Source organism: Rutilus rutilus (assembly GCF_951802725.1).
Source record: "Rutilus rutilus genome assembly, chromosome: 4".
Classification (NCBI taxonomy): Eukaryota; Metazoa; Chordata; class Actinopteri; order Cypriniformes; family Leuciscidae; genus Rutilus; species Rutilus rutilus.
The window spans coordinates 25223425-25239229 of record NC_140212.1 but is presented as its reverse complement, the minus strand read 5'-3'; the positions used below and the strand labels follow the sequence as shown (position 1 = coordinate 25239229).

Sequence of the window (15805 nt, the reverse complement as noted above, 5' to 3'; positions counted from 1 at the left end):
CCCTTTATCAATGGTTAATGGTGGACCCGAGTAATAGAGGCCTCACTGGAAGTGGGGCCCACAGAAAGAATTTCTATAATACTAATCTTCTTCTTGACTCCTCATGTTAGATCTCTTTAAATCTCCTAAAGAAAATGTTTAGCCAGCGGTGGAGAGTAGACACAACATTTGATTCGTAACTTACTTGGTGTCTAATCTTTAAAGGCCGACTGAAGTGCTTCTCACTTCCACCAATATGGATCAATGATTTTGATGACATTACCCTAGTCTAGTGCACTATAGGGGATAGGGGATTCAGACAGTGTAAATATGCTTTCCATTGGGGTGGATGAAGTCTGGTTTCACATTAGAGCCAATCAAACTGCCGTAGCACGCACACAGTCTGGTCCGGTCCAGAAACACGACAGCACAGAGCAGATCATATGCACAAGTTGGCGCAGACCACAAAACATATTGGACCCATTTGAATTCTGCACAGAATGAAATTTTAAAGCGATATGGAGGCGATCAGGAGGAGAAACGGTTAGATATTAGGAGGAAACTGTGGCTTTACCGAGCTCAACGGCTCTGGCCAAACTGTGATATAAACAAAACGCTAATAGCTATTTTAAAAAGGGAAGAAGCTGATTGATATGTCCCACCCTGTCTTCCTGTTTTAGTGGAAATTACGTCAACACATTGAATAATGCTGCACATTTCAGGGCACTTCAGTGGGCCTTTAAATTAAGCTACAAAAATAATGCTAAAATCCGGATTTCAAAAAAGAAAGGACCGAAAGCTACAGACAGGGCAGGGCACAAAAACACCTGCCAACAGAGAGTGAAATGAAAAAAAGGTACAGGGCAAGATATTTATTACTAGTCATTAAAAAGTATTTACAATGTTTCCATTAAAATATATTTGTCATTATGACAATAATATTATTTAGCTATAATTAACAAGCAGCATTCACTCTAAGCATCATATAAGAGCTAGTCTCAGTCTCTCTGTAAAAATCCACCTGTTACTAAAGATCCATCAAGATTTTGTTCCTCACATTGACATTGTGGGTTTTAACCATGGTAATTTTAGTTAGGACCTCATTTAGGACAAATGCGACATTTGACAACAAAATGACATTTCTTAAGTGCATAATCTTATCTTAACTGCGGATAGGAAAAGGGTATTACAGAAGCATACTAAATTACATTGCAGTTCATTATTAAGCTACTGCCCATTTTATTTGCTTACCAACGCCATTTAAATGAAGAACACATAGTGTGAATTTTTCAGACAGAATCAGACAGAATTTTTTCTTTCAACCAGAATTTCAAAGAAATTATAAATCAACATGCAGGAACCTAAATCAGATGATTTGTCATTTGCGATGCCATTCAGTCTGAAACGGACTAACTCCGAAAGAGAGAAAGTTTGTAAATAGATAATCCCAACTAGAGGACAGAACACTTAAGGCGTCAACATTAGGCAGTTTTTAAAAGACGGATTGGTTTGGAGATTGCACAGCTTGAGCTCCACAAAGAAAATGCCAAGGATTGTTTGACCCCCTAAGACAGAGGTCCAAAACAGACCGTCTTTCCAAAAAGACCTCTACGGTGACAGGCTAAGTTTTTTACATGACTTTAATACTGCTTGATTCAATTAGGGCTGCAACTAACGATTCGTTTTTCAATTGATTTTTTTTCTGATTAATTGAATAATTGTTTATTTTTTGATTAGTTTATTAATCCTTTGGTTAATTTACCAATAAATAACCGTACCTAATCTTTGTGTGGCCACCAGTGGTCTTTTACACACTCTCTGAACTACTAAAATAGATCAAAGACCCATGATTATAAAATAGTTAGTTCAAAAGAACTACCCGGTTTCACGCAAGCCACCCTAATTAAAGGACGCAGATGGAAGATGGTGTGTCAAAAATATACATTTCTTTATTTCACAATAGTTCAATAATATAAACAATTTAAAAAGACAACTGTAATACTTCATGAAACTTCCCTCAATCAAAACACCAAATGGTCAAGAGTGTGTACTGAGTTTCCCTCCCGAGACGTGTCAGAATTTAAAGCACACCACACGTCACTCTTAATAAATAAGTTAAGAAGAATACACAGGTAAAATATCCCAGTTAAATATAGTACACGTGATACACTAATCTTTCCTAACAATCCGCTAGCTACCAACCCCATAAGCGTGCCGTCAAAAAAACACGTCTCTGTAGGCAGCCTAGGCTCTGAGATCTGCACACAAAAACAGTTGGTTTCACCAACCACTCAAAACCAAAAATAAATAGTGTTCCAACTAATCACCGACAGGGGTGGGTGTTGTGAGGTTTTGCGCTCGTGCACGGCTGCCTATGACGGCTGCACGCGAAAACCTCACAACACCCACCCCTGTCGGTAAGAAATAGAAATAGCAGAAGCATTTAGATTAGTTAAAAGAACCCCTTGCCCCAATCTACAGAATCTAATCCAATATAAGAAGGCACAGGCAGTGGTGAGAAGAACAATAAGACAGGCAAAAGAGGATAAGTTGCGGAGACAGCCCTCCGGGCGGCCATGGCGGAGACGGCCCTTCGGGCGGCCATGGTGGAGACGGCTGTTCAGAAGTCCCAGATGGACCAGGCGGTACAGGGGACCCTGTCGGCACGACCTCCAGGGTCCCCCTTAGAGGACGTACACATGGACTCAGCTCACACCTCTCCAGGCTCTGGACACCCAGGTAGTCAGCGAACCCTCGTTTCTATGACCCAGGACATCTCCCGATACGATGTCCGAAGGGTTGCTCGGTCTGTGCCAGTACCACTACACGCCCAAGCTTCCCGAAGGAAAGCTGGTACCACTGGCCATTCTTCAACGTCCCTGGTCTCATCTCGGGATCGACTTCATGAGAGATCCAACCCCTGTGTCTTCGTCATCGTGGATCGCTTCTCCAAAGCCTGCAAACTTGTCCCCCTGAAGGGCCAACCCATAGCCTTCGAAGCGTCTGGAGTACTCTTCCACCATGTCTTCCGCCACTTCGACCTGCCCGAGGATAATGTATCCGACCGTGTTGACTCACCTGTGTTGCCTGCCTGCTCTACCTCTTCATCCACTCCTGCAATAAAGCTTTATATTTACTACTTACCTCGTCTGTCCTCCTCTGTTTATGACAGGAAGCTTTTGGTACCACACAATTTGATTTGAACATGGCCAAAAGGTTGCTATAACTACGTTGTGTGGTGAAGGTTGTTACAGCGTTGTCACTATGTTGACATTGAACCACCGTTCAGGGCCATTGCTTAAGTTTGTGCCTAAGGTGTCTGGACAACATATGTACTCATCACTGCCCTGAAGCACGAATCAGCCTTTTAAATTTCAACCGACTGTTGGGCTGTTTCATTCTTCAAGGATACATGAAGGTATTGCGTTTAATTTACCTCAGCTAAATAAGATACGTAATTATTTAAACACAACCTACAACTTCCTTGTCTAATCTGCCATTTATTTGTTCGGTCTAACTGAAGGGACAGAATAACGTTAGCTAATAATTCAGTGAGTTTGCGATCTTGTGTAAATTAAAGTACCAGTGTATGCTAACGTTAGCTATTTTTATTTTAGTATTCAGATGTCCTTTAATCCTTACCGTTAGGAAAAGTTTTGAACATCTTCTGGTCAGATATGACAAATATTTTTACTTTATGCCAAACGTTATATGCCATAATGAAGCCAAAATTACTTTAATGAGGAGTAATTGACATTTCAGCACTCCTTGAACAGACAGCGATTTAAGAGCGTACTTGTTGCACGTTAATGTTTTTTTCTTTTTCTTTTTTGGAAACGCACAGAAAAAACTTTTCTTTTTTTTAACCACTCGCACACCTGTTTAATTTTTCCTTTGATTTGTCTGCTATTTAGTCTCATTCGTTTCTTTGCTGGATTTTCTCATGTCTGCTCATGCTTGTTAATGGTAGTCACTCCCTGTATTCCTGTCATGTGAAGCTCCAAGTTTACCTGTGCCTGCAGTGCCACCCTCTCTGGTCCCGGATTGTCTATCTGGTTTCGGACTCATGTTTCTAACTACTGGTTTCAGGGCTTGCATCTCTCCTCTGTATTTGTTGATGTTCCCTGGACTGATTCCCATTACCGACCTTTATTGCCTGGCTTTCAACTATGCTCCCGTCTACTATGTACAGAAGCCGGTACATAGCCGGTACATTTGCTTTTTATGTTTTATTTATTATACTTAAAAGAAATTTGTATATTCGTATATTTGTATTTTTTTCACAAATGTATGACTTTTGGAATTATGTAGTTTTAATAAAGTTGAATTAGCTAACCTTCTATGTCATTTTTACTCTTCAAAGTGTACACTTGCAGGTGATGATTATAATTAATTCATTGTTAGGTCCATACATAATAGTAAGGATAAACAATATTAATTAATAAATAAATAGTCAGAACGTCGTCTCTCAGTTGCTTAATGTCGTGCAACAATGTTGCTACTGCCTGTAGCGTCTTAAAATTCTACGTTGTTAAAAAGTTGTGTGCACGTAGACAGCGACGTTGCCATAGTTGCCAAATGCAACGTGCCACAACGTAAATGTGTTTGCTGGGGATTTGATTGAAAATCTATTCTCGATTTTAAATCAAATTTTGATTTCATATATATAGATTTGACTGTAGTTTACTGGTTTGTGTTACTTTTCCTATTTGACTGTGGTTGACAGTTTAATGGGTCTTGAAGAAAAAAATCCCACTCAATTAAATTAAAACCTTGAAATTTGTTTAGTTTTTCTTCCCATTTTAGTCAACCTAATATTATAAAACACATGCCATTTAAGCTGACTATAATCATTACACACATGACCGGTAGCCTTCTGTAATAAAGCAAGGCAGGCAATTTTATTACTTGTTATATTAAAAATAGTAACAAATAAGCAAATTACAAACAATAGGACAAATGCAATTGAAAAATCCTTTTTAAAATAAAACTCCAGTGAACCAAAGACAGTCTCAAAAACGCGGGTTGAAATTGCTGTAGTTTCTGTCATCACAAACTACCTTGTAACCAATCACATCAACAAGTGGATCTATGAGGTGTAGTGTGTGAGTGGAGGCGGGGCTAATTTGCATATTAATAGAACCCCGTATGCTAAATGAGGCAAGGGTGTAAAGTTACATTCAAGCAATTTTAAGGAAATCTTTTTTTTTTTTTTTTTTAAGGAAAAAGCATTTAAATGTCATTTTGGTGATCAAAGATGAGTTTTAAGGGATTAAATTGTTGACTACAGGGGGACTTTAAAGAAAAAGTTTTACAGGTTGATAAAAAAAAATCACTCACTGCTCTTCACTGAATCACTTTTGTATCTTTAATATCAATCAATTTCTATTTAATTCATACAGTGAAGACTACAGTATTTTATTCTTACATTTGATTATTCAATTTCTGTAGTAGTTAAATAGAAATTGATTGATATTAAAGATACAAAAGTGATTCAGTGAAGAGCAGTGAGTGATTTTTTTTTATCAACTAATGATGGCAGCAGTTTATGAGGCTGCTGTCCCTTTAAGAATGAATGCACGGATCTAATATACTGTTACACATCCAATTTTCTCCTAACTGTTTATGTTCATGTAGGAAATAACAGAATGTTTACTTGAATACTCCACACAATGTGCATTTTGACATAATTGAATGTGCATTTGTGCATAGATCATTTGAGATTAAGAGGCGGCATCTGTGCATGCGCTTCGGCTGTGTCCATCAGCGTGAGCACACAGCATCGAGTCCTTTTTCGCAGCTTATTGTGATTAATAACACTAATGTGTCAATAACTTTAAGTAGTAAAAGTTAAAGTGTATTTTTTTTATTTGTGAATCGATGCGAATAGGTAGAAGATAGAATCGCAATTCATATGCAAATCGATTTTTTCGCCCACCCCTAGCGTTCACAGTCACTTTGTGGGATTTACAGCAGCAATTGCTTACAAGTGTGAATCCTGAAAGTCAAGTCAAGAAATTAAAGTAGCTGCTTGAATATGTTATGTATGATCAAACAGCTGATGTCACAACCACATTCTAACCAGTGTTGCCAAGCCTGCGGTTTTTCAGTGGAATTGGAATACTTTTACAATGTTGCCACAGGTTGTTTTTTGGGTGTGAAGTTTTACAACAATTGACAGCACGTAATTACATAAATGAGTCCAATCGAGGTGTGAGTTCATCCAATAGATTTTTTTTTTTAAACAAGAGTGTTACATTCTTTGTAACCAGTTGCAGAGAGTATGTTTGAGCTGTGTGTCTCTCAGCCCATATTTTTCTATCTAGAAGAAATATATATATATAAAAAAATTGTTTCAATGATACCACAATTGTTTGATTAACATTAATGAGACAGACAGCCTGGTTAATTTTTAGCTTTTTTCTGCTATTTTCGTCTTGGTTTAAAATCTACATGTCCACAGAGTACAAAGTACACTATAATACTTTGATGACACGTCAGCTTGCTCATCAACGCAGTTTGCATCTTGAGAGTGATGCAGTGCCAAAATAAGCCTCAAGTTATCAAAAATGCAACAGCGTGTTCATATTTTTGATGCAGAGAACAAATGTGAATGGCTGTGCATTTATTTGTATTTGTAAGTTATAGCTGTCACAGGATGTGTATGTATTTGTTTAATTTATGGTGAGCTAAGAAAACCATGTGTATATTGTGTTGCATGTAATGGTAACTGTAATGCACGGATCTAATATAATGTTACACATCAGATGTTTTTCCCCAACAGTTAACCAAGCGTTCATTTAAGACATAAAAGATAATGTTTGCATGAATACTCGCCAAGACAGAAATACTGTAATTCTCAGTGGCGGCTGGTGCTAAAAACAAACTGAAAATCCAACTGTTAGTAATGAAGGACTGAATGCAATTGTTACATATTTTTAACAGGTGATGATGCATCATTACTGCTTCGCTAAAAATGCAAAAATTCCACGATGCAAAATGCAAAAATAAAGGTACCACGAATCAACGTATTTGAATTCAATATGAGTTTACAATGTCAAACACACACTGTAATGTTGCCTAAACAACTGGCCAGTATAACACTACTTGTAAAGAAATATCGCCCTCCGTTCATTCTGGCTTGCAAATTTCTCAATGACCTTCTGGTTAAAGTCAGTTATCTCAGTCACCAGTTTCTTTTCCATTGACAGCATGGCCAATGCATTCAACCTCTCCTGGTTCATGCTGTTTCTCAGAAAAGTCTTAACTCTTTTCGAGGTTGAGAAGCACCTCTTAACTTCTGCTGTTGTCATGGGTGTTGTGATGAGGATCTTTAGGAGAGTGACAGTCTCTGAAAAGATTTCTTCAAGATTGTTCTCAATAAACAGCTGGAGTAGATCCACAGCACCACAACAGGCTCTGAAGTCTTCCTTGCAGTAGATGAGACTAAGCTCTGTCTTCAGCTTACTCCCATTGAGCACTGGATAGGCCTTCAAAGTCCTGCTCAGTGCATCTTCAGGAAACACCACCATGAACTGTTCGAACCTATCCCCTTGCAGCAAGGTGGCACTAACAAGGTGGTTTGTGAAGGAGAACCGTTCCATGATGTGTCCCAGTATGGTATCGCAGACCTACAGTGAAGGATAAAAAAAAATAAAGTATGTAGTGATGACAAAATGTCAATTTCAACTGCAACATTTGAAATGACCAGTTTAAGTTATAAAGGGAGACCAGTTTTAATGTTTGAAGCCATTGTGCTTGGACCCTGATGATTGCCACTTTCGGCTATATTGTAAAATATACAAATTGCTGTGCAACTAGAATAATAAAAACCCTGCTGAACAACAGAAGAAGCTTTCAAAAAGACAATAAACCTTTGCAACAAGTTCAACTGCATTGTTTCATATACCTTCTATGGGTACTTGTAAATGTCTTCTCATGTCTTTGATGATTTTACAATATTTTTGCTTAAATACTGCAGAAAAGAATAGATCCTTAAGTTAAAGTCATATCTAAATAATAATATAAAAATATATAAACTAATACAAATTAAATTCCTCCAATTGATCCTACATAAATGGCATAGTAAACTTTTGAAAGGTTGGATTCTTGAACCCACTTCTGATTCAATGTATATCTTTTGAGTAATTTATAATCAAGTTAATTATCAATATTTATCCTTCTAAATATTAAATGACTTTTCATCTTCAATCACTAGAGAATAATGACGAATATTGTCTGAACCTCTCACTGAAATCTTATGTTTTGGGAAGGTTTCCTGTTCAGAGCTAGAGCTCGACCAATACCAACCTTGAAGAAGCTGTGTGTGTGTGTGTGTGTGTGTGTGTGTGTGTGTGTGTGTGTGTGTGTGTGTGTGTGTGTGCGTGTGTCCATAGTTACAGGTCCTGACTTTGTGAACAACTGGCATCCAGACAAGATGAAACCATCTTTCAGACAAACTGGAGCCTAAAAAAATGCTAATATAAATTAGTGTTCGGTGGTATGACCAAACTTTTTTCAAAATGATACCGGTTTCACTGTATATGACGGTATTATTTTTTTCCAAGCATGACTGGATGTTAACCACATTTTCTACTGATTGAGAGGAATGCTGCAGTAGATTGACTTAGAATGCCCTATTTTACTGTCATGAGTGAATATTGTAGAAAAAAAATTCCACACTAGTATTAATACAGGTTTGCAAGGCTGTTTACAAAAAGGTGCCAGCAAGAGGCACTTTACGAACGACAGAAACAGTGGTTTCCCCGGTAACGGCTGTACACAAACCAGCAACGCTCATAAACGCTGCTTTATCAGAAAAGATAAAGAAATATTCGATTGAAATAACATCGAAACTTTTCTAAAGACCGTCAGTTCATTTCAGATACATTTATATAAAAACACCCACGTGGTGTTTTGACTTTGAACCAGTGCTCATATTTATTCAACGATGTCACTGCCAACCACAAATAGACTACTCTTTACAACAGCACTGATCTGCTTATTGAAAAGTAGAGATGAGTCAAAAATCAATCGAAGGTTCCTCACATGATCTTGTACGTTCAGCGATAACAGGCCTAACTGGACAGCTAGGCCAGGTAAACGGGACAAGGAGGAACCTAAGATCAAGACTTCAGTTTTGCTCTCATTTAATTGTAAAAAAATTATTAGCCAGCCAATGTTTGATATCTTTAAAACAATTTAAGGCATTCTCAGATGAGCAATTTTTGTTTATACTCACAGGGAAATAAAACTGGGAATCATCGGCATAACAGTGATAAGATATGCTGTACTTCTGAAAGATAAAGCTCAGGGGAAGAATATACAATGAAAATAACAGGGGTCCCAAAATTTACCCCTGAGGGACACCACAGAGTAGCTGAGCCGATGCAGAAGAAAAGTTGCCCAAATTCACAGAGAATGTTCTTTCTTTTCGATAGGATGAAAACCAGCGGATTTGTTGTCCCCTGGATGCCCACCATACATTCTAAACGATTTAAAAGAATATCATGGTCGATTGTATCGAACGCAGCACTGATATCTAACAAAACTAGGACAACAGGCGAACCTGAGTCCATGGAGAGTAGAATATCATTTGTGACCTTCAATAATGCAGATTCAGTGCTGCGCAAACATCTGAAACCAGACTGAAATGTATCCAGAATGTTAAATGTATTTAGATAGGAGTAGAGCTGGGAATAAACAACTCTCTCCAAAATCTTTGACAAGAAAGGCAGTTTGTAGATCGGTCTGTAGTTGTCATGTATTGCCAGATCCAGAAAAGGTTTTTTTAACAAGGGATGTAAGATTGCATGTTTAAAACTGCTAGGAACAACTCCACTTGCTAATGAGCTGTTAATTATAGCTGTCACACTGGCACTGAAAGTCATAAATATCCTCTTTAAAAAGACGTGTAGAAAGGGAATCCATTATAGCTGGAACACTTCAACTTGGAGACAACATCTGCTAATTGTTCTGATGTAACTAGTTCAAAATTAGTCAGAAAGCTGGATAGTGGAGTAATTTATGGTTGATCAAATGGAGCAAGTACAATTCCATATTTAATTTGCTAAATTTTGTGAGTAAAGGAGTATAGAAATGTTTCACAGTTCTCTTGTGTAACATCCAGAACAGTATTTTTGGTTGGGTTTAAAACAATTCATTGTATTGAACAAAACTTTAGGTCGATTTGCATTTTCAGAGATTAATGTAGAGAACAAAATTGTCTTTAGCATCCTTTACAGCTTGCTGATAATTTGTTAAGCAATCTTTTAAGATGCCATAAGAGACCTGAAGCTTGTCTCGTTTCCACTTGCGCTCATCTTTTCTGCACTCTTGTCTGAGAGCGCGAGTGATGTTGTTTAACCAAGGCTGTGAAACACCCTTGACCGTCCTAAACTTAAGTGGAGCGACATTATCAAGTGTGAACGTACAAGATTTATTAAAAGCTTCAACCAGTGATTAAGTGTCAAGCCCAGTTAAGACATCATCTGAAAAATGCATTAGGCCTAAATAAAATTCTGAAAAAAGATTGGCAGTACACGAGTGAATAGACCGGGATTTACATAAAGGCTGAACGTATGTAGGGCGGGGGCAGGTAGACAGAGACGAAAATATTATTGAATAATGGTCAGAAATGCCAGTATCTAAAATCTCTAAATTGAACACAGAAAGACCAGATATAATACCAGATCTAATGTATGACCCTTGTTGTGAGTAGGATCAGTGATGTGCTGTACAAGGTTTAGTGACTCAGTGAGGGAGAGAAATTCATTTACCAGAGGTTTCGATGGACAAGCATACGTGGATATTAAAATCCCCAAGAATGAGGAGTCCGTCACCACGAGACACCAGTCCAGAGAGGAAGTTCAAAAATTGTTGAATAAAATCCTTGTTAAATTTGGGAGGTTTGCAGACGAGTACGCAGAAAACAGGACCCAAGATGTCGATTTTTAACAACTGGGCCTCAAAACTGGAATACGCATCCATCGGCAGCATTCTACATTTAAAAGAGTCTTTAAAAACAGTAGCGACACCACCGCCACGTCCTGAAATTAGAATTTTATGAAATTAGAATTATGTCTTGTTCTATCTGTTTCATCTCAAGTGAGCTTTTATCAGGGTTTTACGCATGAGCAGTAAAGGTGTATTTAGCGTTTTCCGACGTTTCAGTGTGGATGAGAAACTTTTAGAAAACACTTGAAAACGGACGGAGAGCGTTTTGAATCTAATAATCCGTTTGCAAATCTATCCGGATTAATGTAGACGTAGCCTAAAGTATCTAATGCAAAATTCAAATGTTGGAGGACAAGCCAAAACATTTTTTTTATTAAATATCATACTGCAGTGTAATATGGACTACAATAAAACTCACCTCTGCTGCAATCCGTTCATGGACCTCTGGACTGAGCGACCGGCGCCTCTTCGCTTTAGAACCACCTGTACTGCGTTGGTCAACCAGGGAAGGGTGAGAATTTCTGCAAAGGAATAAGAAAATGTATAAATAATAATAAGAATAATAATAATAACAAAAATCGCAAAAGAAGGAATATAGCTGCTACCTGATCTTCTGTATGTCCTGCTGGAACTGCTGGATGCTCTTCTTGATGTGGACCGAATCGATGTCTTTCTTCTGGAGTCGAGTAAAGAGGACTTCCACATGCGGTATGATGTTGTGGAAAAGTTGCAGAAAGAATTTAAAATCCTGATCCTCAAGCAGCATGGCAAAGGCTCCTGCCTCTCTGACGGTAACAGGGTCAAAGTCACCCGAGTCTCGTATGGTTTCAAAACAGCGGATGAGGTCTTCTCTGTGCTCGAACACGGTATTGATGGCACAGCTGTGAAAGTTCCATCTCACATTGCTTGAAGTTGCTAATCGATGGGCCACTGCTTTATCAAGAGCATCTGTGCGCTTGGGTGATCTCGAAAAAAAGCTGACAAATCCTCCAAGGTCAGAGAAAAAAATTCTCACTTTGGGTATGTGAGAAGTTGCCTGTTGTACTATTAGATTGAGTTGATGTGCATAGCAGTGGATGTAGTGGGCATTTGGGTAGACATTTTGTATCTTCCTTTGAACACCAGCAGTGGCACCCTTCATCACACTGGCTCCATCATATGCTTGGGAGATGAGTTTACCCTTCTGATCCTCAGGAAGGATGACAGCAAGACGCTCTTTCAGTGCTGCGGCAATGGAATCAGCTGTAGCCGAATGCAGTGGAATAAACTCAAAAAACCTTTCCTGGACATTGCTTTTGGCATCAATGTAGCGCAGCACAAGCACAAGTTGGCACTGTGTGGCAGTATGAGTGGTCTCGTCGGCCTGGATCGAGAGAAAATCGCTGCTCTGTGCTTCTTTGATTATGTGTTCCTTCACAACAGACAACATACAGTCCAACAGCTCGTCCTGCACCATTTTCGAAGTTCCCTTAAACAAAGTGTCATTCTCGAGGTGCTCTTTCAACACTCCATCAAGGGAAGCAACAAAATCCACCAAGCCACGGAATATCCCGGGATTATCTGAGCTCTCGCTCTCATCATGGCCACGCAAAGCCAGCTCAAACGCGCCGCAAAATTTCACACAGTCTATTATCCTAGAAAGGATGTGCCGATTTTTTGCGACCTCTTCATTGTGCCTTCTAATGCCGATCCTGTAGCCTTCATCTAGCTGTTCAGCAATGCTAAGCTTCCCGAAAAACTGTAGTCTCATAGCGTTGTCAAGATGGCTGCGGCTACTTTCATGCCGTTTGCACTTTTCAGAAAGATGTTTTAAGTCGCGGACCCCTGTCGTTGTCCACGACGTTTCGGTGCCAGGATTTTGAAACAGCAAACAGGGAAAACAATAAAAGGCATGACTTATATTGCATCCAGCTAGCCAACTCCGCTTGCCGTAAGAAGAGCTGGAGAAGGCCCGGGTGTAAATTCGCCCGCGATTACTTGACTTCTGCTGAATATGCAAGTTGGGTTGATCTGGTCCAAGCTCCTTGATCCTTTTTTTTTCTTTGTGAGAACGTTTTGTAAAAGGGTATTTTTGTAAAGATAAAACTGAATTTTCTTTCATCTCGAAGAGAAATTGCGCTTGCTTGCTTCCACATTGATCAGTACCAGTCAATTGACAAGCCACTGTGCGGGAATAGGAGTCATTGAGAACGGTCCAATCACATGAGGCTAAAAATATAAAAACAACATTGATTCGCTGAAATCAAAAGTGTGAGGGTCTGGGGCGCAGAGCGCTGCGACCCGAGGACAATGTGACGCAAGACAATCAGAGCTCAGCCTCAAGTCACATGCTTTTCAAAAGTTTACAGACCTAGTACATACACACTCATTTGGCCAGCGCCCCACACACAGATATGAACGAAATACATTTTAATATGACTAAAAGTGGAATACTGTGACTAAATTTTATTTCTTTATTCATTTGCGATATATGTAACTTATTGTTAACATGTTAAAGTAGCTTTCTTCTCTGACTAACTTGAAGGGGGCAGCGCCCCCTATTTACCAGCCGCCACTGCTCATATGACAATTTTTCAAATATATCATTCATTTCTGTAGAGGCCAATATTTTAATAAGGATCAATTGACTGAGTTAAGTTTTGAGAATGAAACCAACCTGTTTGTTCCTCAGTATCTTCTTGTTTCACACTGAATACTTCTTCAATCCTGATGTCTCCACTCTCCTCTTTAATAAACGCCATCTTTATAATAGTGTGTCACATGGATCTCAGCTGCTTCACCAGGTGTTTAGACACTCTGTCATGATTAAGATGAGAATAATTAAAGGAAAGAAAAGACAAATCAAAACTAAATCACAGGGTGCGTCTCAACCAGCTCCATAGTTCAGTAGTTAGTGCACTGGTAAGAGTCAGTCAGAGTGATCTTAAATTACCTGATTAAAAACACTCAAAACTAGCACTGCAAATTAATAAAAGAACAAATTATACAGCGACGGTTGATATTTAGTTATGACTTATATTTGTATTTATTAATTACATTTCCACCAAAATATTTGCTGTTGGTTTGTAAAAGTTGTCATTACACATGGTTGATGTTCTCGTTGAATTAAACGGGCTTGACCAGCATGTGTCGTCAGCGTGTGGTGATTCAAGCGCTTCAAAAGTGTTAATGTTGCGAAGCATTTGATGATTAAAGCTGACTCGGTCTTACGGAAAGCTCCCTTTCTCTCATCAATACAAGTCAGTAGCCAAATTCGTTTACGATAACCTAATTCAAGATATAGGGAGCGAAATAAGACGCACCTTCTCTGTTTCTTTTCTGTTACTGTGCAGAGCTTTACTCACAAAAATAAACTTAATGTTAGTTAAAGCATTGCAATATTATATTGAATTATAATTCCATCATTTTACATCGCTAGTAAAAACTATACATTTGACTGAATTGGGGTTTTATCGATTTAAACATGCTGGAAAAACCACAAACCTTTCCTCAGCCAAAACAAAACACACGTAGCAGCGCGGCGCAACCTTACGACGTCATTTTGCCAGATCAAAATAAAAGTCCTGCTCACACGCTGCTTTCTAAAACAATAGTATGTAACGTTATGTATGTATTTGCTTGCTTGCAATTTTTTGAAAACTGAACATAATAACACCAGTTAGATCAAATCAAATAGTAGAATAAAACAAATACAAGGATAAGAAAAAGAAAAAAAGAAAAACAGAGAAAAGAATCTCTATAATAATACACATTTTCCACAAATAATAGGTAAGTTTACAATATACCACATTTTAAAATCAACATTATTATCATAAAAAAAATATATCTTTTTCTATAAGTTGTAAAAATAATTGTGTGTGAATACATTCATAAAATAAATGAACAATGCTCTCTTCCCTTGCTCTAGAGTTAGCACCTTTCTTGCTTGAAACCTATTTGGAGAGTATTGCATCTGAGACACTTTATCACAGGGATTACTTACCTTAATACCTAAACCTAAGAAAGACATTCTTTTGATCGATAACTGGCGTCCAATTTGTTTATTAAACTGTGACTATAAGATATTAGCTTTGTTATTGGCCAAAAGACTTAAACTCAGTCAGGTTTCATCTCAAAGAGGCATATTGCTAACAATATATGCCTTGTTTTAGATTTGTTGGACTATGATGATCTGATTAGAGACGAAAGTTTTATTCTTTATTTTTTATTTTTTATAAAGCCTTTGATTCCCTTGAACATGAATTTATTTTGCAATCCCTGTATAAATTCGGTTTTGGTGATTTCTTTTGCAAAACTGTCCGTACGTTATACAAAAATGGAAACTGCTCAATTAATCTGAAATCTGGCACTTCTCCAAGGTTTAATGTATTTAGAGGGGTTCGCCAAGGTTGCCTGGTATCGCCTTATTTGTTCTTGATGGCTGCTCAACTCCTTTATACTTCCCTGTTGAATAGTCAATTACAAGGGATTAATATAGCAGATAAACACATTATTATAATTCAATTAGCTGATGATACCACACTCTTTTTAAAAAACGACTTGCAGATCCCTATCGCTCTTGATCTTATCAAAGTGTTCTCAAAAGCCTCTGGCCTTTCTTTGAATTTAGATAAATGTGAACTTCTTCCCTTAAAGTCTTGTTCTGCTCCATTCCTGCACAATATTCCTGTGAAGTCTCAAGTGAATTGTTTGGGTGTTACAATTTGTAAAGATGTCAATACGAGGGGAAAATTAAACTTTGATCCAGTATTTACTAAAGCTAAGAAAAAATTAAATTCCTGGCTCCAAAGAGACTTGTCTTTACGAGGAAGGGCTCTCCTCGCCAAAGCGGAGGGTATTTCTAGATTGACCTACCCTGCTCTTTCTTTGC

The 15805-nt window shown here is 38.2% G+C and overlaps 1 protein-coding gene across 4 annotated transcripts; it reads right to left on the bottom strand.

Annotated features, from left to right (window-relative positions):
- Window positions 1–5829: 5829 nt before the first annotated feature.
- LOC311288947 (zinc finger MYM-type protein 1-like) lies at window positions 5830–14481 on the bottom strand. Of its 4 annotated transcripts, none has more exons than XM_084406648.1 (5): window positions 14419–14481; window positions 13592–13731; window positions 11541–13143; window positions 11354–11456; window positions 5830–7610 (listed from the first exon to the last, which is right to left on the bottom strand). In XM_084406648.1, the coding sequence occupies exons 2-5, from the start codon at window positions 13674–13676 to the stop codon at window positions 7083–7085; spliced, it is 2319 nt and encodes a 772-aa protein (XP_084262774.1). In that variant the 5' UTR covers window positions 13677–13731; window positions 14419–14481; the 3' UTR covers window positions 5830–7082. The 4 variants fall into 4 exon arrangements, with proteins under 4 accessions (XP_084262774.1, XP_084262777.1, XP_084262775.1 ...); XM_084406651.1 differs by having other exon boundaries at window positions 11541–13098; XM_084406649.1 differs by lacking the exon at window positions 14419–14481 and adding an exon at window positions 14238–14262.
- Between the last annotated feature and the right edge of the window lie 1324 nt (window positions 14482–15805).